We start from the raw sequence: 22,447 nt of genomic DNA on the forward strand, positions 1-22,447 counted from the left end.
ATAAAAATAACATAATATAAAGTATTATAAAATTAAAACAGGTCGGGCCAGACTGGATTCAGGCTTTGAATGTTTAAACCCAAGCTTAACTCATATTTTAAATAGGCTTAATTTTTTTGCCAAACCCATTTTTGGGCCTAATATTTTTACCTAAACTTTTCCAAATTTCGGGCTACTTTCGGGCTTAGACGAATAGCCCGGCCCATGAACAGGTCTATCTTGCAAACCTTAATAGATTGAATAAAATAATATAGATTTTGAAATTTTCTTAATAAATTCAATGAAAATGTATAAATTAATATTTCATTAAGTGAATTACTCGATACTGTTGGATTGATAAAGGTTTATTTTTAAAAAAATAAGAAATAAAAATACTTGAATTTATTGCTTTATTAAATAATTTTTATATTTTGATTGCAGCGAGAAAAAAAACATTTTAGTTTTTAATTTATATTGAAATAATTTTAAATATTTATATGTAAATAATATAAACTGTTAAGATAAATAAAAGAATTTTTATAAAAGCTCAATTTAGAATGGTTAAAATGTGCTCTAGGTCATTGTCCTTTTCACATATTTGGAATTTAATCCTCTATTTTTATTTCAAGTAATTTAGTCCCTTTATTTTTTCAGATTTAAAATACAAGTCCAGTTGTTGACACAATTAAAGCTCGTTTGTTAAATTCATATTTATTACAATGTCATCCTTTTATTACATGGCTAAGAAGTGAGTATTTCTTCCATTTCAAAATGTTACATCAAAAAATTAGCATAAAGATTTTAACAATGTTAGCAATTGGATTTGAATTTTGATATCTAGAAAGTGGGACTAAATTTCAAATGTATAAAAAGTATAAGGACTTGTATATTTCAACTAACTAAAATTTATAGTGTAATTAAGTTGATTAAAATTTATGGAGCATAGAACCATAGGGGTTAGGTGAGTTGGCAAGAGTCTCTCCTACCTCTAGTGGTCAAGGGTTCGATCATCGTCTTGAGTTAGACCTGATTATGGGTCGGCCCATCTGTCCAAGGCCGAAGCTCTGCCTAAAAAGTGAAAGGGTTTGGGCAAAAATATAGGCCTGAAAAATGGACTTGAGCAAAAAAAATAAGGTCAAATTTCTAAATTGGTCGAGCCTCAAGTTGGATTTTTTTGGCCCGACCCGGCCTGAATCAGCCTAAACTTTTTTCTTTATGCCATTTTGCTATTATATTGCTACTATTTTGTCATTATTGTTTTATTGTTAATTTTGCTATCATTTTAGACGTATTTATTTGCTAAGTTGCAACTATCTTAGTATTGTTTAAGTATGAAAACTTTTTTAATGTATTTCTAATTTATTGGAAAACATTTATTTTAATGTTTTTAGTGTATTTGATGTATTATATTTTATAAATTTATTTTTTTATATAAAAAATAATATAAAAAATTTAATACAAGCGAGCCAAGTCAAGCTCGGGTTTAGCATTTTTAATTTGGGTCAGGCTTGGGTAGGATTTTAGGCCTATTTTTCAAGTTGAGCCGAGCCCGAGCCTAAAATTTTACATTGGCCCAGCCCGACCTATGATCAGGTCTACCCTCTGTATGGAGCAGCTTTTAAACTTGTGGCTAACATCTACCCTTTAATGAACCTACAGAACATAGAGGATTCATCATTGGGCTTGCTCTGATGGATACTTTGAGAAACTAAAAGAAATTTATGGAGCATATTTTAACCACTGTGTGTCGCGTGGTAATTGCTCACTTTATCCCCTTAATCATATGGTTGGAGTTCGATCTCCACTCATGGGGATAGAACATATTTTATAACTAGTCGATTACTTCTTTAAAAAGCACCCATAGTAAGTGAATTAATTTTTGTCGCCGTCGGTTAATACCATGATTTTGATTAAAATATATATAATAAGAGAAGTCAATTTGGCATTAGATTAAAGAAAAGTCAAATGCTAGAAGGTTAGGAGACAATACAAAACCGACTTTTCTTTCTTAACCATTAAACTTTGAAAAGGACCCACTTTGAAACTTACTCACACCAAACTTTTACTTTTGGACTTTCTAACACTTAACGTTCAATTCTATGACCAAAAAAAAAAACCCCTATATCACGTGGATGTGGTTAGCTTTTCATATAACTAATTTAAATAAAAACCTAATCCCTTTTAAGGATAAACTGCACAGGTGGACACTCAATTATATTCGCGTTCTTATTTTAGTCACTTAACTCTAAAAAATTTCAATTTAGGCACTAACATTTGAATTCGTTCCTGTTTTGGTCTCTCACCGTTAAATTGATAATGCAAAGCCATTTTATATTTGGTATAATAACATATTTAGTCCTCAATACTTACATATTTTATCAATTTGAACCTACTTCTAAATAATTCAATAAATTTAACCCTTCAATTCACAAATTCTATCAATTTGGTCCTTAAACTTCCTAATCAAAGCTTTCATCTTTTAAAATAGAGACATTTCACATTTATAAATTTGTAAAATCCCCCCCCAAAAAAAACTTCTCTCAACTAACGAGCCGCTTTTCGAGCCAATTCGTGATACCAATGAATTTATCTTAAAATTTTATTTCCTTTTCTTTCTTCATTAGTTTTCTTCTAAATATAACATTCTATAACCCTTTGATTGATAAATCTTTAGCTAAAGAAAATGGAAAAACCTTTAAAAACACTTTAGATTTACTTTTATTATTATTATATTTCCTTCAAGGTACATAGAAATAGCCCTAGAAGTTAGTCCTTGAAATTGAAAATTAAACCCAGAGTTAAAGAAAAGATGACTTTGAATAATCTAATTGTTCAATCAATAATTACGTAAGAAAAAATATGAAAAAATGTGAGAGAATTAATTGAACTTTCTTTTACTACATTGATAATGATTTTTTAAATTCTATAAGTGATTAAGATATTATTACGTGCTCTATTTATTTTTATTTTTAAATCCACAATAAACAATATGTATCACTAATAATCTAATCTAGTGTCCAATCATTTACCAATTTAATTAAAAACTAAAAGTATGCTAGTCATAGTGAAAATTTATTTTTAAAAAATTAAATTATTTACATAATTTTATTTTATATATATTATAATTTTAAAATTTGTATTTTCTATTATTTTTAATGGTGTTTAGTTAATTTCTAACATTAACTTCTTAAAATGAAAACAAAAGGTTTATGTAATTGAATCGATAATTTCAACCATAAATAAAAAAATTTAATAGATGGGGAATGCCTCTTTTAAAATCTAAAAGCTTTGGTTAGAAATTTTAAGGATCAAATCGATAGAATTTGTAAATGTGAAGGGTTAAATTTATTCAGTTGTTTAGAATTAGGATCAAATTGATAGAATAAGTAAGTATTGAGGACTAGATGTGTTGTTATACTAGTTAGAAAAACGTTTTCCGTTATCAATTTAATAACGGGTGACCAAAATAGGAATAAATTCAAACGTTAGTGCTTAAATTGAAATTTTTGAAGTTTACTGACCAAAACAGAAACACGAGTATAATTGGGTGACCATTTGTATAGTTTATTTTTTTTTTTAATTGTTGTTATTTGATTACATTCAACTTACACAAAAATTATGAGTTCAAAATTATTTACATTCAATTTACTAAAATAATTTATTAATAAAATAATATGAGTTCAAAATTATTTACCAACAGTAAGAAAATGATTTTATGGAGGGCCAAATAGGAATTAGGGGTGTCGATTTAGGCCTTAAATACTATGAAAATTTTGACTGATGAGGAGTCTAATCCGTGTCAGGTGTGTAGGCCTAGGAGGAGGCCCAAGTCAAGACTCCTCAACAATAAAAAATTTCATCCAGCTTTTATTGAAGCATGTACCACTGGCCATTTTAAAAAACAAACCATTTAAATTTTAAACTCCAAACCATCCCACCTAACCGATTAAACCCCAAACAAAACCACCCCACCTAAGTCTAATAAATTTCCTAAACTCTAACCCCCTATAAATACCGTCAAACTTAAACATTTCATAGACCAAAAAAATCACTCTCATTAGAAAAAAAAAAATCATCCCCGCACACCCATAATTCTGAGATTTTAAAAAAAGTCCCCAAAATTTTCAGAATTGTGAATGTCTAGGGATGATTTTTTTCCTGCTGATGAGTATGGTTTTTTTGGTGTGTGGAACGTTTAGGTTCGGGGGTATTTATAAAGGGTTGGGGTTAGGGAATTTATTAGAGTTAAGTGGGGTGATTTAGGGTTTAAATGGTTAGGTGGAATGATTTCGGGTTTAAAATAAATGATTTAATTTTTTGAGGGGATTTTTTTAAAAATTTTCGAAATTTGGGTTGTGTGGGGATGTTTTTTTGCCCGATGAATGTATATTTTAGATTTGGGGATATTTATAGGGGTTTGGGGTTTAGAAATTTATTAGGGTTCGGTGGGGTGGTTTGGCGTTTGAAATTTAAATGGTCGGTGGTATATGCTATGTTAAAAATCATATGAAAATTTTGACTGATGAGAAGTCCAATCCGTGTCAAGTGTGCAGGCCTTGAGGGAGGTCCAAGTTGGTATCAACTTTTTGGGATTTTTTTTGAAATTCTCAGAATTATGGGTGTGTGGGACTGATATTTTTTGCTCATAAGTGTATGATTTTTTTTTTGTGTGTGGGGAATGTTTGGATTTGGAGGTATTTATAGGAGGTTTGGGGTTTAAAGAATTTATTAGGGTTAGTAAGATGGTTTTGGGTTTTAATGATTAGGTAAGATGGCTCGGGGTTTAAATGATTAGAAAGTTTTTTAAATGGTCAGTGGTATATACTACACTAAAAACCAAATGAAAATTTTGACCTATGGTGTCGACCTGCGCCTCTTCCTAGGCCTGCACACTTGACATGGATTGGGCTCCTCATCAATCAAAAATTTCATAGTATTCAAGACTCAAATCGGCACCTCCATTCTGATTTAAGCCTCCATAAAATCAATCTTTTTTACTATAGTAAACGTACCATTAAGATAAATAATTTTGAAATCTATATTATTTTAGTAATAACTTATTTTGTTAATATAATTTTAGTAATTTTCCCGAGCATATTACAGTCTTTCGCATGGGATATTGGTGCTCATGTAATTTCGGAAATGAAAACTTTACAAAATTTTAAAAAATTTACTAAGGACAAATAATTTTATTTCTATTAATAAACAGAAAATTAAATTACATAATATATTATAAAATTAAAATATCATAAGGACAAATTTTGTTGTTGAAAGTAATGTCATAAAAATAAATTTCAATAAAATTCGTTTGATGGTTAAATACCAACTTTTAGTGTCAATTAATTTGAAAATTAAGGTCGTTGTTGGTCACCAAAGCTTATTACATGTGTTTTGTGTTTGTTTCCTTTCAATTTTTTTTGAAGTGCATATTTGTGAATCTGAAATATATGTAAATTGTTATACTGATTGTCACACTAATATCATTAAAATTAATATTTTAGTTAGTATTTTCATTAAAAAATAATTTAATTTTTTAAAAAATTAATGACCAAATTTAACTTAAAAATAATAAGAACAGAATTGATAAAAATGTAAACCTGAAAGACTAAATTTATAGTTATACCTAATTGGAAAAGAAGGTTGTTGAATCCGACCACAATTTATGCAAATCGAGTTGACACACTATTTATTTCACAAGCAGAAAATTTATTTAAATTTAAGGTTGTTTTATAAAAATAATATTAAAAAATTAATTAAATACAAAAATATGGTGGAGAGAAAATTAATTACAAAAATTGGTTGTTTGTTACTGTGTTCGTTGATGTCGCCTAACACATCAGCGGCACCACCCTACTTTTTGGCCCATCATCATGTTTTTAAATATATATAATTTTTTGGTGTCGCCACTGTGTTAAGTAACACCGGTATGTATTTTTAAAAATATCCATAAAAAGATAGGTATAAATGGTGAGAAAAAATGAAAAAAAGAATTAACTTTTTATTGGTGTCATCGGTGTGTCAGGTAACACCAATTTAATTTAAAAAAAAAAACTAGCCTAAAAAGGAAAAAAAAGAAAGCTGAAAAAAATAGTGTCAACTAACTATCTGTAACACCCCTTAACCTGAATCCGTCGCTAGATTAGAGTTACGAGGCATTACCGATCAAAATCCAACTCATAAATTTTTTTTTTTAGACTAAACAACTCAAGTTAGACAGCATATAAAATACTTATATATATTTTATACATATACAAGGCACCACTTAGCATATAAATTACAGCCTAAAACATACAATAACTTCATAAATTTTATTACATCTAAAATCATATATCATACCAATCAAAATGAATCAAGTACAAAGTCAGTATAAGTATAATTACAAACATCATATTATTCAAATTGTTAACAAAAACATAAAGATTATATTTAACATTTTCTTTTTATAGCCAATACATTAAACCAAATCCATATGTATCACATTGTATTATCTATCACAAGTTCCTACCATATCCGAATACACATGACCTACAATACCAATTTAAAATCAAACATGCATCATTAATCAAATTTCATATACTAACCATATTTCAAGAATCCAACTATATCTTTATCATTTACCTAATCAAATCTTAATATCATAACTCAAGCATATATCCAAACATTTATTTCATTTCAATTTACTAACTATACTACATATTACAACATAGGTAATCTATCCTATTTGGACAGCTTTTATACATCAATTTGGACAGCATTTATATACCAAATTAGATAGCATTTTCACACCAAAATTTGGACAGCATAAATACATCAATTTGGGCAGCATATAAACAACAATTTGAGCAACATTTTACACCAAAACTGGACAGCATATATGCAACATTTAAGCATCAAAATTGGACAGCATATATGTAACAAATTGGGCAGCATTTAAACATCAAAATTGGAAAGCATATATGTAACAAATTGGGCAGCATTTAAGCATCAAAATTGGGCAGTATATATGTAACAAATTGGGCAGCATTTAAGCATCAAAATTTGACAGCATATATGTAACAAATTGGGCAGCATTTAAGCATCAAAATTGGACAACATATATGTAACAAATTGGTTCAACTCATAACCAAATCAATCCATCATCCAATGCATAACTATTATACATATACTAATCACTTAATCAAATTTAACATGTCCAAACTATATATATCACATTTATTATCATATCACAAACTTATACCATAATTCAATATGCAAAATTATAAACCCCATTTCCATGACCATTAAAAACCATATTCATAAACACCAAACTCGATCAAAATAGGATGAGCCATTTTCGCATGGCTATTAATTTCATATACAAATTGACCCAAAATCAACATTTCAACTATGCTATAGATGTCATATACTCAAAAACAACTTAATAAAGTACCGAAAGTAACTGTCGATAGTGTGATAAGTCTTGCTGACGATTCCCGAACTCGTAATGAATTCCAAAATCTATAAAACGAAGAATAAACATACACACAGTAAGCTTTTGCAGCTTAGTAAGTCGTAAGCAGACATTATTCATTTTAACATTAATATCAAACCAATTTACTAAGCCAACCAAATCAAATATAAGTAAACATTTAACTTTATGAAGCTTAATGCACAAATACTCAAATACTTGTATACTTAACACTTTATAATTTAAGACTATAACAATAGGCCAAATCTTCTTATATTACAAATGCTTCTATAAGCCAAATTACTTATAAGCACGAATATGCTCACACATTATTCACATATTAATTAACTTTGAATCGTCAATTCAATATACAACTTACCTTAATTTCATAGCATGATATAAATACATACCTGAACCCTATTATTTCGATTTCACATTCGGTCTTCAATTCACATTGCCCGTTGAACTGTTCAGAATTAAAAAGGATACACGGATAATCAAAAAGCTCGTACAATGCCATCGTCCCAGACGTGGTCTTACATGTAATCACATATCGATGCCACTGTCCCAGACAGGATCTTACACATAATCAGATATCGATGCCGAAGTCTCAGACGTGGTCTTACACAAAAACACATATCAGAATCCTATGTCATGACATAAGTATCCTATCTATTCCTAGGGTTCGTACGGGGCTTTCAGACATTGATTATCGATCGAATCAAACTCAAAACAAAATCCCTATTTCAAATATCACATTCGACCAAAGCATATAACAAATAAAATAATTTAATTTATCACTTATTATATATATATATTCTTGAATTTAACAACATTTAAGTGCTTATCGACTTACCTTGGATTTCGACGGACACAGTCGACTACTCGACTACTTTCAACTTCCCCCGATCTAATTCCGTTTTCTTCTGTTCTTGATCTAAATAAGTTCAAATTTAACTAATTTAACCACATATTCATTCAATTAAATCCAAAAGCACATAAATGGGTAAATTACATTTTTGCCCCTACCATTTCACATTTTTCACAAATTAGTCCCTATTTCACAAAAATACAAAATAAACACACTTTCACAATAGCTTAGCCGAATATACACTAAGCTCATATAAGTCCTTGCATGTTATTTATTTCACATTTTAGTCCCTCAACTTACACGTTTCTTAATTTAGTCCATAATACACATTTTTATCAAAAATTACTAATTAAAACATGAAAAATCTAACAACATATATTTATTTTCCATCATCTAACAACAAAAACAACAAGCTCCCTTCAATGGCATATCACAAAATACACAATCAATTCAAAAATTCAAGCATGGGCTAGCTAAAACACAAAGCAACGATCTCAAAAACGTAAAAATTATCAAAAACCGAGCTAGTTACATACCTTAATCAAACTCAAAAAATGGCCGAACCCTTAGCTTGTTCTTTTCTTTTTCTTTTCTTTTACATTCGGTTGATAGAAACAAAAGAAAATGATAATGGCTTTTTAACTTATGTTTGTTTTTATTATAATAACTTTATAATATATTATTTATTATTATAACCTTTATAATTATTATAAAAACTATATAGTATATACATAGTGCCGTCCATTCATTAATTCAATTGCAAAATTGCAAAATTGCAACATGAAACCTTCATATTAAAAGAACAACCACTATTTGGCCCTTCTAAAAATAACCACTAAATTTTTATTTTACGCGATTAAGCCCTATTCTCAAATTAAGCACTCAAACAATAAAATTAATTCACGAAACTTTCACACATATAAATTCACACATAATAAACACAGAAAAAATATTAAAATATTTTTAGACTAGGATGTGTGGTCCCGAAACCACTGTTCCGATTTGAGTCAAAATCGGGTTATTACACTATCTGTAGATAATGAGGGTTTCAAACTTCTGTAGATAATGAGGGTTTCAAATTTCTCAATCCCCAAACGAAGTAAACCATCTAAAAAGAAAACAAAATTGTTAGATAACATTTTCATAAAAAAGTAATTCTTGATTGAAGTTTTAATTTTTTTTTTACTTATTTGCAAGTGGGAACACATGTTGTTGGTGACTCACTGATATTAGAAATGACATCCTGTATAACACCTAGGACTACATTAATATCAGACACTCGCCTATATCTTGTGTATCGTACTTTGTATCCCGAAAAACCTCACGGTACAATGTTGCTAATAGCGTTGAACCCTAAATGTACCAACGATCAATTTGCAAATCAGCCAATAGAGGCAAGTATATTAGGTGGACTTTATTATTATTTGTGTCCGGCATTAGTAACCCTTTATCAGCTGCAGTATATATGCCCAAACAGTGAACATCTTCTCCCATTCTGTGACACCTCGATAATGTTTCAAAATTTTGCTTTAACTAGGAAAATTTCAAACTGGTAAACTTAGCACCACCATCACCCGACGATCGTCCAAACAACTGATAACAAACGCAAGTTCAAACACTTTACTTGAACCTGTGATTGCATCACCGTCAATTGGGAGCTTGAGTTGCAATGCGACATCTTATAAGATGATAGTGCACTTCCCACTTGGCAAATGAAATGTATGAGTCTCCAGATGTCACCGCTCAACCAAGGCGGATATTAAGTTAGCTCTCAGCTTAAATATCCTAATCAATGCTACTGTTCCAAATCCCGAAGCATCCAAATATGACAAAATACATTCGTTTGGCCAGTAGCTTCGACTATGGACAAGCACCTTCAAGATGTGGTACTCACCATGTCCATAATAAATCAACGTATTAGTTAATTATGCCAATTAAAAAAATAATGACGTATAACTTTATAAATATACCCGTGAATAACATGTAACAAATTTTTTTACCAACACATTAATCATCATGACTGTGTGATTGGTTGCTCTAATCAAATAACCCATTTTCATATTTGCACAAGCAAAATTGAATAAACATATCATCTTAAAACATAAAAGCTTCAGATGATAATATTTACCACAACTCATTTTTGTTAATAATTTTATTTTTGATCTATTTAAATGAAACATTCATAATAAAAATTTTAATCACAAACTAAACAAAAAATAACCCATATTTTTTCAACAAAAATTTAAGTATCTTCATTAAAAAATATAAATATAAACATATCTAATCTAGTAAAATATAAATTACAAACATAAAAAAATTAAAACAAAAACTCCAACACAACCCAACCTTTTCTTCTCCCCAAAACTCAAATACAAACAAATTTTTACCAACTAAAATATAATCTTAAAATTAAATATAAATATTATAAGTAAAAAATTATAATATAGAAATTATTGTTACAAATTAAAAAGACATACATTAAAATTATCGTAATCTATCCCTACAACTAATTAAACACAAATGTAATCTTGACAAAACAAAAATATAATCATAAATGTTAAATATAAAAGTTAACAATAATGTAAAATATAAACATATATTTAATATACAAATTATTATAACAAAAAGTGAAAACATACCTTAAAACTATTACATTTTCTCCCTAAAACACGAATACAAACAAAATTCTTCTCCTAAATTTGAATCAAAATTGTTTTATCAATACCTTGAAGAAGTATCGATCTTAATAAAACAATTATCAATACTTTTATAAGTACAAATACTAAATTGACATTCTGTCCGTTTTGAAAACTTTCATTTGGAAAAGTACTGATACCTTGGTCTTAGGTATTGATACTTTTTCTAAGATAGTCAAAAATCACTTGTTTAAAGACACATTTCATGCTCAAATCAAGTCACCGTATAATAGGTAACCTAAACACAATTAACCCTGCATAAAATTCAATCCAAGCGTTACCAATCAGTACAATCAACTACATTTTTTTTTAATCACATTCAATTTTTATACCAATATTCCACATATGGCACCCAATTCAATCAACATTCATTTGGGCATGTTATACCAATCAACTATCACAATAATCTTTATTGTAAAACACAATCAACTTTGTAACTAACCAAAATAAGGCCAACCATCTAATAACCACCTTTTTAAAATCATATCAAGTAATACCTTCTATTCAAACATTTATCATCAATCACTATCACCATTTTGCTTAACCATTCTTTCATCACAACATCATATGTACATGATCATTTCAAACTTATATATATATATATATATATATATATATATATCGTATAAGTACTTAATATAAACCATTTCATATGTTCATTTAAAGGCAACACCATTAGAAGGTTCAAGATCATTAAAATTCAAAACAACTACACTAACTAAACAACCCTATATTCATACCACAAAAATCAAATTGAGAATGATCAGAAGTCTACCGAGATTGAAGCTGGATAGTGTGAGTTCTAAGATGATTCGATTGTCGAGTTCTGCAAAAATACCAACACAAATAATTCAAGATACATTAAACATATATATAGGATTCAGAACATTCATGTTGCCATAGCATTTCCATGAACTGAAGCATGTATCATCTCAATTCCATATAGGGTATAATTATCACATATGCAAAACTTTACAATTTAATTTAAGTTCACCTTTTATACCATTCACAAATAATTCAAGATACATTAAACATATAAAAATCTATGATACAAGTGAATAACATTTAAAACATACATACACCATATGAACTTACCTAATACAAGCAGTTAGCGAGTTGAAACGTAGGGACTATTTTGCAATTTTCCTTTTTTCTCGATTATCCTCGACTTGATTCAATCTTTGATCTATATATAATTAAGTTCACATTATCAATTCCAAATACCTTATAATACTCAAATACCTTATGACCCATAAATCTCATTTTAAAAATTTTCTAAAATTTTACATTTTCTTCAATTTAGTCCCTAAAACTGAAACAAACATATCTTTCACTTTTGAGTCCCGTTTCACAACCAGAGTTCAAATACATTATTCTACACCCCTCTAATAAAAAAAATTACAAATTTCATAGTAACTTCAAATTTATTACATTTTAGTCCCTAAATTCAAAACTAACAATTTTCACTTTACAACTTAATCCCTATTTCATCTCCAATATTACAAACTAACAAAACAGCACCCAAATCTTCAAAATCCATCAATGGTAACATTTAAAATTTTTTACAATTTAACACTCGGGTTAACTAAATTAAGGTACAACGATATCAAAAACATAAAATTTATTAAAAACAGACTTAGAAAAACTTACCATGCAAGGTTACTAAGCTTGACTGAACCTTGGATGTTCAAAAATGGCTTATTGGTTATTTTTTGTTGAAGAATCAGCGGTGGATGTAAAAATGATGATGCTTTAGTTTTCTTTTAGTTTAACATATTTTATTATTTTTGATTTATTTAATAATTACTAAAACAAAGTTAAAACATATGCACCAACCGTCCATTTAAATAAATTAAGGTTTAATTGCATGCAAGTCCTTAAAATAATGTTATTAAAGCCTTTTAATCAATAAAAATAAATAGCGATAAGCTTTTATTGTTTTTACGATCTAGTCTTTATACCCTAATTGACCATCAAATCACTAAATTTGACTCATACATATTAAATAATAATATCTACGGATTCACTCGTCGACATTGTGATCCTGAAACCATTATTTTTCACACTATTGAAAAACAAATTGTTACAATAACACTTTGTTAATTGATATTATTAGGAATGGTTTCGCAGTGATCAGTAATATTGTGGAAGTCAGAATGATCCATGAGCGGTGAAATAAAGGTTAACAAGTTAAATTTAAATATGTCTTAAGGAATAATACTAAAATTACTGGTTGCATAGCCAAAACAACAAAAGATAAAATGAACCAGTTAATTGTTCTCATAGACCTACCGTCACATATACTAAGGGTGAGTTTGGATGGGCGATTGGGTGCGGTGCGTTTAGCTTACTTTTTGTCTCACGCTACAGTATCGCTACAGTATCTAATATCACCGCCACCGCTGTTTTTACACTAAACGCAAGTAAACGCACTACCCATCCAAACTCACCCTAAGGGTTAGTTTGGATGGGCGATGGTTTACCTCTGGTGAGGTTAAAAATAGCGGTGGCGGTGAGATTAGTTACTGTAGCGGTGAGATTGGATACTGTAGCAGTGAGATTAGAAACAATGGTGGAGTGTGTGTTAGGATTCAAACGCAGCTGTAGCGGTGAGGTGAGAATAAAAAATGACTATTAAGGACATCAGATTAGAATTGATATATAATACAAATTTTTAAAATTATTTTACTTTTTTAAAATTATTAAAATATGTGAATTTATAAATTCATTTAATAAAATATTAAAATATATCTTTTAATATTTTAATGAATTATATAATCAATTTAAATTATTTATTAGATAAAATGATAATTATTTTTAATTTTTTATAGTTAAATTATTTATTAGATTTTACAAATTTAAAAGTTTACAACCTACTTTATTATCATTACTCACCACTAATTAAGTCATTTGGCTGAACAAAGATATCTAATAACCCCAACAACTTTTTCCAAAATTGATTTACTGAAATAGGTGTTGTTATGCTTAAGCTATTTGCGGTATCTTCACTAAGTAATCCCTACTGCTCTCTCAATTAACTAGTGTCAGTTCTTCATGAATTTCTATTAACCCATCCAAAACCTAACCATCTTATTGCAGCTTTACATTCAAGCATTGCTAGCTGTTTTAGCAGAGAGCAATGCATGTGAAGTAGCTTTTGTTATTAAACATCATTCTTGTTTGTTTTCACGTTTGCAGTCCTAACCTATTTTTGCCAAGTACCCCACTTATTTTTGATGCAGAAACGCCATGCAGTTCCTTTGACCTTTCCTATTGAAGTATATATATGCTAATTTTTGTTGCAAAATGTTTTGGATGTAGAAAAGAGAAGATAGAAGAAAAAGCTGCAGTGAGTGAATGCGATCCTACCCTAGCATTGGGTGATAAATACATTTTATTATTGTGCTTCTGAATATTGTTAGTATTTGCTAGTCTCTAAATGCGTGCCCGAGAGTTGTTTGATAAAATGCCTGAGAAAGGTTGCTTGCCGAATGAGTTTAGCACTTTACTGCACGGCTACTGTCGTAAAGAGAAGTTATCTGAAGCAAATGCTATTGTAAATGAGATGATGGGAAATGGTTGTGTCCCTAATACTTGTAATATTTTGCTGCATAGCCTATGGAAAGAGGGTAAAATATTAGAGGCAGAAGAGTAAGGGTATTTTTGTCTGTTAAAAATGCCAACAGCTGAAATCTCCATTGCTGCTGAAATCTCTAGCTGATTTTCAGCTGACCAGCGTGGTGGGGATGCCTTCTCACTGGATTGGCCTGCTGAACCAAACAGCATACCAGTGAGGTTGGCACCACATTTTCCCCCCAACTGCACCTCACTGGCATTAAAAGCCAAACCAAAAGAAGCCTAAGTCTACCGAAGGAGGCCACATAAACATTTGGATGGATGAAGCGGGGCTTGGACATTAGTCCTCCTGGAAATTTAGTTATGTACTGATTTTATTTTCTACAAAAAAAGAATATTGCTCAATTACCATTAATATTCTTTCTCTCTATAAGCAAATGTTAAACTTACACGTAACATTTGCCTTTCAAACCACAAAATTATATCTGTCCATAATTTAAATCACATTAATATATATTTTCATTTTGTGTAATTTAATTTTATCCTTATTAATTGCAACATCACAATTTGTGGCTGCAAAATTTTAATAAAATTTGTATTGATAAAATAAGTTGCTGTTGAGCCTTAAATATTAGTAATCGTTTATGTAATTTAATTTTCTGCTTATTTATTAGGGATTAGTAGTTTCTAAAACAAAAACTATTGTATTTTATTTTATTAATCCTAGTAAAATCTATAAATGTTAAAATAAAATATTTAAAATTTTAATAATTACCTTGTATTATTAATTCTTTTTATTGGTTGATCTAAAATCTATAAACTCTCCGTGCCTTGCATATAATTAACTAAAAATAGTCATTAATTTGTTAAGAAGAGGTTACTTTGGTAGTATAAATAGGACATTTCAATGACATTTATTCAAGCTCAATATTCAAGTATTATTCAAGCTCAATATTCAAGCTCAAGAGGAAACTACTTCGGGAAAAATCAATGGATTCGACACCTAACGTTGTGGTCGCTAAGGATGGTAGTGGGAAATATGATTGCATCACAGAGGCCTTAACTGAAGTCCCGTTGAATAGTTGCGATCGATTTGTTATTCACATTAAGGCTGGTACTTATAAGGAAAAAATCCTCGTGACCAAGGAGATGACTAATGTTATGTTCCTTGGTGATGGCCCAACTGAGACCATCATCACCAACTGCGTTAACTGCTGTAAGGATAATGTTAAAACATTCAACACTGCAACTGTTGGTAAGTAGTATTATATACATATAAGTTTTGGTGGTGAGGTGAGGTGACTAACTAGTATGTATGTTTGTGAAATATTGTAGGTGTGGATGGGGCTGGTTTCATGGCCAAGGGCGTTGGGTTCGATAACTCAGCAGGACCCGAAGGTCATCAAGCAGTGGCTTTTAGGGCATCCTGTGATAAGGTCGTCATGTTTAATTGTCATTTCACTGGGTACCAAGACACCCTTTACGCTCACAAAGAAAAACAATTTTATAGGGACTGTCTCATCAGCGGGACAGTGGACTTCATCTTCGGGAATGCGGCGAGTGTGTTCCAAAACTGTCAGATCGTCGTGAGGAAGCCAGGTGAGAACCAACACAACATGGTTACAGCACACGGGAAGAAAGAACAAGAAACTAACACAGCCATTGTGCTTCAAAATTGTACCATCTCGGGCGCCCCTGACTACCTCCCGGTGAAGGACAAGAACAAGACGTACCTTGGTCGTCCCTGGAAACAGTTTGCTACAACTGTCATAATGCAATGTCAAATTGATGACATCATTACACCAGAGGGTTACTCCCCCATGGAAGGCACCGTAGGATTGGACACTGGTTATTTTGCCGAGTTCCAAAATAGGGGACCAGGTGCCAACACCGAGGGCAGGGTCACATGGAAAGCTATCAAGAAAATCGATATGGATGAAGCCATGAAATGGACTCCTCGTGTCTTTTTGAAATCTGACGAATGGCTGGCACAAACTGGCGTTCCCTTTGATCCTGATATGACCCCTGGAGTTTAAACCTCCAAAACCATCGCCATTAATCTTCTTTTATTATCATTATTATTTGAAATAATGTTGTCGATTATTAATTAATCCGAACAACCTTTTCCTATTTTTGTAATAATAATAATAATATATTCAACTCTTATTGAAGGCAAAAGGGAAGTCATAATTATCATGGAAGGAAAAATCTGAAATTGTTTTATTATACTCCCAATTATAAAAAAATGAAATTATAAGGGATAGATATAAAGTTTAATATGCTCTTAAACAGAAAAGAAAATTAATTTTGTTATGTATTTCATTAATTAAAATAATACATCTTAATATATTTTATTAATTAATATGAATACATTTTAAAATATTTTAAAATATATTTAATTTTAATAATTTTTAATTATCATTTAACAGAAATATTATTTTAATTTATAATAAACTATTTAATATAGATATAATTTCAATACTTTTATTATTTTAATTCATAATATAGTATTTAACGTAATATTTAATATAAATATTATTTTCAAAAGTATATACTTTCTATACTGTACTACACCTATTTCCATGTGGTACTTGTACTCTATAATTTATATTTTCTTTTAATGTTATTCTTCATTTTAGGTTTAAATGATGTTTATTTCTAGCCAAGATTTCATACTATACCATCATCAAAATCTATCTATAAGAGATATTCATTTGATTTTTGGTAAATTATAAAAATAGTCACTTTTGTTTACTTCATATTACATTGTTACGTTTAAGTCACTTACGTTATTGTTTTGTTAAGAAGTAGTCACTCTGCCATTAAGCTCTACTAAGACAGTCTTACGTGGCAGTTCAAATTAAATTTATTTAATTAAAAAATTATTTTCATCCCAGTAATTTGACATCCAAATTGGCATTTAAAACTCATTTGGACTGCCACGTAGGACTGTTGTTAGGGAGATAACGTAATTTAACAGCAGAGTGACACTTCGTAACAAAACGATAACGTAAATGATTAAAACTTAATATTTCAAATATAAGTGATTAAAATGTAATTCTAGACAAATAAAAACAACTTTATCTTTGATTTTTTATTAAATTTCTCAATTATATACTAAAAAGTTAAATTAAATTGGATTGAATTAGGATATCAGTAACACTATTTCGTTTCTATGTAAATTTAAAGTGTTTTAGGCCACAAACAAATCTCTATCATGTCTTATTAAAAAAATCAATAAATATTAGATGAAATGAAAGTAGGTAATTGGATTCTTTATGGTAATGGGTGATTGTGTTTTCTATACGATAATTAATTTATATTTCTTCATTTTATATATAAAAAGTTTGGGTAAATTATAAAGATAGTCATTCAATTATTAACTTTTTACTTTAGGCATCCAAAATAAAAATTTACAATTTAAGCACTTAAGTTACATAGTTCTATTATTTTGGTTACTCTGTTAAAATCACAAACTGTAGTTAAAAATTGGTATAATAACACATTTAACCCTCAACTTTTACATATTATATTGATTTAGTCATAATTTAAAAAATCAACTCTCAAAAGTTACAAATTTCTCGATTTGATCCTAATTCTAAAAATTCAAAGAAATATATAAAATACATAAATATTTTTAAAATATATCTAAAAACAAAAAAATATTGTTGACAAAATAATATATACAATTTTAAAATATAAAAGGATACATAAATAATTTCAAAAATATGATAATAAATTTAAATTTGATAATAATATTAATATTTTTAATGTAGTTTTATTATGCAAACATATAAATGTTACAATAATATCCATAATTTAAGTGAATTTATATAATCAATTCAAATATATGGGATTATATATATATATATTTTGGTGAATTACAATAATAAGGCAAAGCCCGAACAACCAACGCAATTAGCGCAATTCAAGCCCAGGCCATCACATGGGTTTATATGGGATTTTATATTGTGAACCTTTTTTTAAAAATTATGACATTATATAAAATTCATATAATTAAATTTCTACAAACTTAGAAATTAATAACAAAATAAATAAATAAATAAATAAAGGACACACAACTTAACTATATTTAATAATTAAATATATGAAAATATATTTATATTTTATTAAAATTTTAATAAATTTACAAATAAGATAATTACTCATGAATAATATATTAAAAGTAATTACTATGTAAAGCCCATTGTAATTTTTAGATGCATGGTGTATAAAAGAATTACCATTAACAAAATATGGATGGGATTGCATATTCAGATAAAGTTTAATGTTTATTTTATTTTATTATTAATAATAGTGTATAGATATTTTTTAATTATTTTTTGGTGAAATTATAAGAGGAGAGTAAAATCTTAATAGCAACGCGACTAGTGCGAATCGAGAACACATCTAGGAGAATAAACACCCTAACTATCAGGACAATACATAAAGTTCAACTCTTTCTTAATTATTAATGTTTGAAGACAATATATTATTTGGAACAAATGAGGATAGAGAAATGTAACTAATGAGAATTATTATATAATAATTAACATTCATTACAAATTTGACATTTGTGTTAAATACATAAAATTCTACATTTCATATGTATTTTAAATTTGTATTTTGTTTCCATAATTTAAATCTTGTATTTTATTTTATTAACTCTAGTAAAATCTATAAACCCTCCGCCCCTTGCAAATAATTAACTAAAATAGTCATTAATTTGTTAAGAAGAGGTTACTTTGGTAGTATAAATAGGACATTTCAATGACATATTATTCAAGCTCAATATTCAAGTATTATTCAAGCTCAATATTCAAGCTCAAGAGGAAACTACTTCGGGAAAAATCAATGGATTCGACGCCTAACGTTGTGGTCGCTAAGGATGGTAGTGGGAAATATGATTGCATCACAGAGGCCTTAGCTGAAGTCCCGTTGAATAGTTGCGATCGATTTGTTATTCACATTAAGGCTGGTACTTATAAGGAAAAAATCCTCGTGACCAAGGAGATGACTAATGTTATGTTCCTTGGTGATGGCCCCACTGAGACCATCATCACCAACTGCGTTAATTGTTGTAAGGATAATGTTAAAACATTCGACACTGCAACTGTTGGTAAGTAGTATTATATACATATAAGTTTTGGTGGTCAGGTGAGGTGACTAACTAGTATGTATGTTTGTGAAATATTGTAGGTGTGGATGGGGCTGGTTTCATGGCCAAGTGCGTTGGGTTCGATAACTCAGCAGGACCCGAAGGTCATCAAGCAGTGGCTTTTAGGGCATCCTGTGATAAGGTCGTCATGTTTAATTGTCATTTCACTGGGTACCAAGACACCCTTTACGCTCATAGAGACAAACAATTTTATAGGGATTGTCTCATCAGCGGGACGGTGGACTTCATTTTCGGGAATGCGGCGAGTGTGTTCCAAAACTGTCAGATCGTCGTGAGGAAGCCAGGTGAGAACCAACACAACATGGTTACAGCACACGGAAAGAAAGAAGAAGAAACTAACACAGCTATTGTGCTTCAAAATTGTACCATCTCGGGCGCCCCTGACTACCTCCCGGTGAAGGACAAGAACAAGACGTACCTTGGTCGTCCCTGGAAACAGTTTGCGACAACTGTCATAATGCAATGTCAAATCGATGACATCATTACACCAGAGGGTTACTCCCCCATGGAAGGCACCGTAGGATTGGACACTGGTTATTTTGCCGAGTTCCAAAATAGGGGACCAGGTGCCAACACCGAGGGCAGAGTCACATGGAAAGCTATCAAGAAAATCGATATGGATGAAGCCATGAAATGGACTCCTCGTGTCTTTTTAAAATCCGACGAATGGCTGGCACAAACTGGCGTTCCCTTTGATCCTGATATGACCCCTGGAGTTTAAACTTTCAAAACCATCGCCATTAGTCTTCTTTTATTATCATTATTTGAAATAATGTTGTTGATTATTGATTAATCTGAACAACTTTATCCTATTTTTATAATAATAATATATTCAACTCTTATTCGAGACAAAAGGGAAGTCATAATTATCATGGAAGGTAAAATATGAAATTGTTTTATTATTCCCCAATTATAAAAAATGAAATTATAAGAGATAGATATAAAGTTTAATATGGTCTTAAAAAATAATTTTGTTATGTATTTCATTAATTAAAACAATACATTTTAATATATTTTATTAATTAATATGAATACATTTTAAAAATATTTTAAAATATATTTAATTTTAATAATAAGTAATTATCATTTAACATAAATATTAATTTTCAAGACTATATACTTTCTATAATTGTAATTTTTTATTATAAATGTACACCCCAACTTACAAATAAGAGGACAATGCACTTTAAAACACTTGAACCCATGTCCTTCTTTATTAGCAAGAATACTGATGTCAATCAAGGTAAAACTCAATTCACAACAATATTTCATTTTATGTAAATTTAAAATGTTTTAAGCCACATTAGTCTTGAAATTAATCTCTATCGAGTCTTATTAAAAAAATCAGTAAATGTTAGATGATTCTTTATTTTAATGGGCTGTTGTTTTTTATCCTATAATTAATTTATATTTCTTATTTTTATATATAAAAAGTTAGGTAAATTATAAATATAGTCATCTAATTATTAAATTTTTTATTTTAGGCATTCAAAATAAAAAAAGTTTGCAATTTAAGCACCCATATTATATGGTTCGGTCATTTTAGTAACTAATGTTAAAATCACAAAGCACAAGTGATGTGGCGCTTAAAAAATTAGTATAATAATAAATATAGCCCTCAACTTTTACATATTATATTAATTTAGTCATAATTTTTAAAAAATAACTCTCAAAATTTATAAATTTCTCAATTTGATCATAATTTGAAAATTTGAATAAATATATAAAAATACATAAATTCAATTTTAGGAGTCGCCACCGACCTTTTTGGCTAGATGTGATTGGTCATCTATAAAATCATATTTTATAAAGAAATTCTAAAATTCCTTAAAAAGATAATTTTAAGTCCCATGTTGAAATCCAGAGAAAAATTAGGTTCGAGAATCAATTATGTGTAGGGAAGATTATAGCACTCTTACGACACCCAAAATTGGTACCTTATTAACTACGCATTGTAAAAAAACTCGAAATTTAGAAATACAAAATTTAATATTTAATTATGATCCTGAAAGCATTCACATATAATAAAAAGATTTAATTTTCGGGGTAAACTAAATTTTGAAATGAAATTATTTTCGATATTTTTCGGTGTACATAAAAATACCAAAACTTATATTTTATTAATAAGAACTCGTGAATTCACTCTGCTCGAAAAAAGTATGTGGTAGTAACATCAATAAATTCCATACCGAAACGGAAAGCTATATTTAATTCAATGTATTGAGGAGAATCAACATCATAAACAATCAAATACATGCCAATGATGGTAGAATATTAATCAATAATATGGTATTAGCTAAAACATATTTTCTTGTTCAACAGAACGAGCTGAAAGATATATATTTACAAACATTTTAAAATTAAATGCCTTTATTTCCATCGAGACATCAAAAATGGGATCTACTGACATGTTTTTGAACACCACAAATGGTGAAGCAATTGTTGGCTCGAAACGTTGACCTTGATTTTCGGCAAGTTTGGAGTAAAAGGGTCGTCGGGTATCGCTGGTGAGGTGAGATTTAGAGTTTGGAGGGGGCGATGGTGATGAAGGCTGCTGTGAGTGGTGATGGTAGTGGTCGGCTATTGTGTTGAGGTAGTAGGAAGTGACAAATATGGTTGTGATGGGTGGAGATGTTGTGTGGCCGAAAGAGAATATGGAGTTTGCTTTTTCTTCCGTAAAAAGAATCTTCCCCCTCTGT

General features: G+C 29.5%; 2 protein-coding genes and 1 long non-coding RNA gene across 3 annotated transcripts; 2 read left to right on the forward strand and 1 right to left on the reverse strand.

Moving 5' to 3' along the window:
• Nucleotides 1-7,250: 7,250 nt before the first annotated feature.
• Nucleotides 7,251-8,918, reverse strand: LOC128033663 (uncharacterized). Its single transcript, XR_008189647.1, has 3 exons — nucleotides 8,834-8,918; nucleotides 8,283-8,363; nucleotides 7,251-7,476 (listed from the first exon to the last, which is right to left on the reverse strand). It is a non-coding gene; the product is annotated as an uncharacterized LOC128033663 (long non-coding RNA).
• A 6,593-nt stretch (nucleotides 8,919-15,511) lies between these two features.
• LOC105778672 (probable pectinesterase/pectinesterase inhibitor 58) lies at nucleotides 15,512-16,737 on the forward strand. Its single transcript, XM_012602421.2, has 2 exons — nucleotides 15,512-15,824; nucleotides 15,905-16,737. Exons 1-2 carry the CDS (start codon nucleotides 15,560-15,562, stop codon nucleotides 16,603-16,605), a joined length of 966 nt encoding a protein of 321 aa, XP_012457875.1. The 5' UTR covers nucleotides 15,512-15,559; the 3' UTR covers nucleotides 16,606-16,737.
• Nucleotides 16,738-19,423: 2,686 nt separating this feature from the next.
• LOC105778673 (probable pectinesterase/pectinesterase inhibitor 58) lies at nucleotides 19,424-20,601 on the forward strand. The gene is made up of 2 exons (XM_012602422.2): nucleotides 19,424-19,688; nucleotides 19,769-20,601. Exons 1-2 carry the CDS (start codon nucleotides 19,424-19,426, stop codon nucleotides 20,467-20,469), a joined length of 966 nt encoding a protein of 321 aa, XP_012457876.1. The 3' UTR covers nucleotides 20,470-20,601.
• Nucleotides 20,602-22,447: the final 1,846 nt, after the last annotated feature.

The sequence above is a fragment of the Gossypium raimondii genome, chromosome 10 (assembly GCF_025698545.1).
Source record: "Gossypium raimondii isolate GPD5lz chromosome 10, ASM2569854v1, whole genome shotgun sequence".
Taxonomy (NCBI): Eukaryota; Viridiplantae; Streptophyta; class Magnoliopsida; order Malvales; family Malvaceae; genus Gossypium; species Gossypium raimondii.

Bases quoted from the DNA above. Each gene is read 5' to 3' on its own strand.
- LOC105778673 (XM_012602422.2), top strand. From the start codon at position 19,424: ATGGATTCGACGCCTAACGTTGTGGTCGCTAAGGATGGTAGTGGGAAA. The intron at 19,689-19,768 runs GTAAGTAGTATT...GAAATATTGTAG, and splicing joins ATTCGACACTGCAACTGTTG to GTGTGGATGGGGCTGGTTTC.
- LOC105778672 (XM_012602421.2), top strand. From the start codon at position 15,560: ATGGATTCGACACCTAACGTTGTGGTCGCTAAGGATGGTAGTGGGAAA. The intron at 15,825-15,904 runs GTAAGTAGTATT...GAAATATTGTAG, and splicing joins ATTCAACACTGCAACTGTTG to GTGTGGATGGGGCTGGTTTC.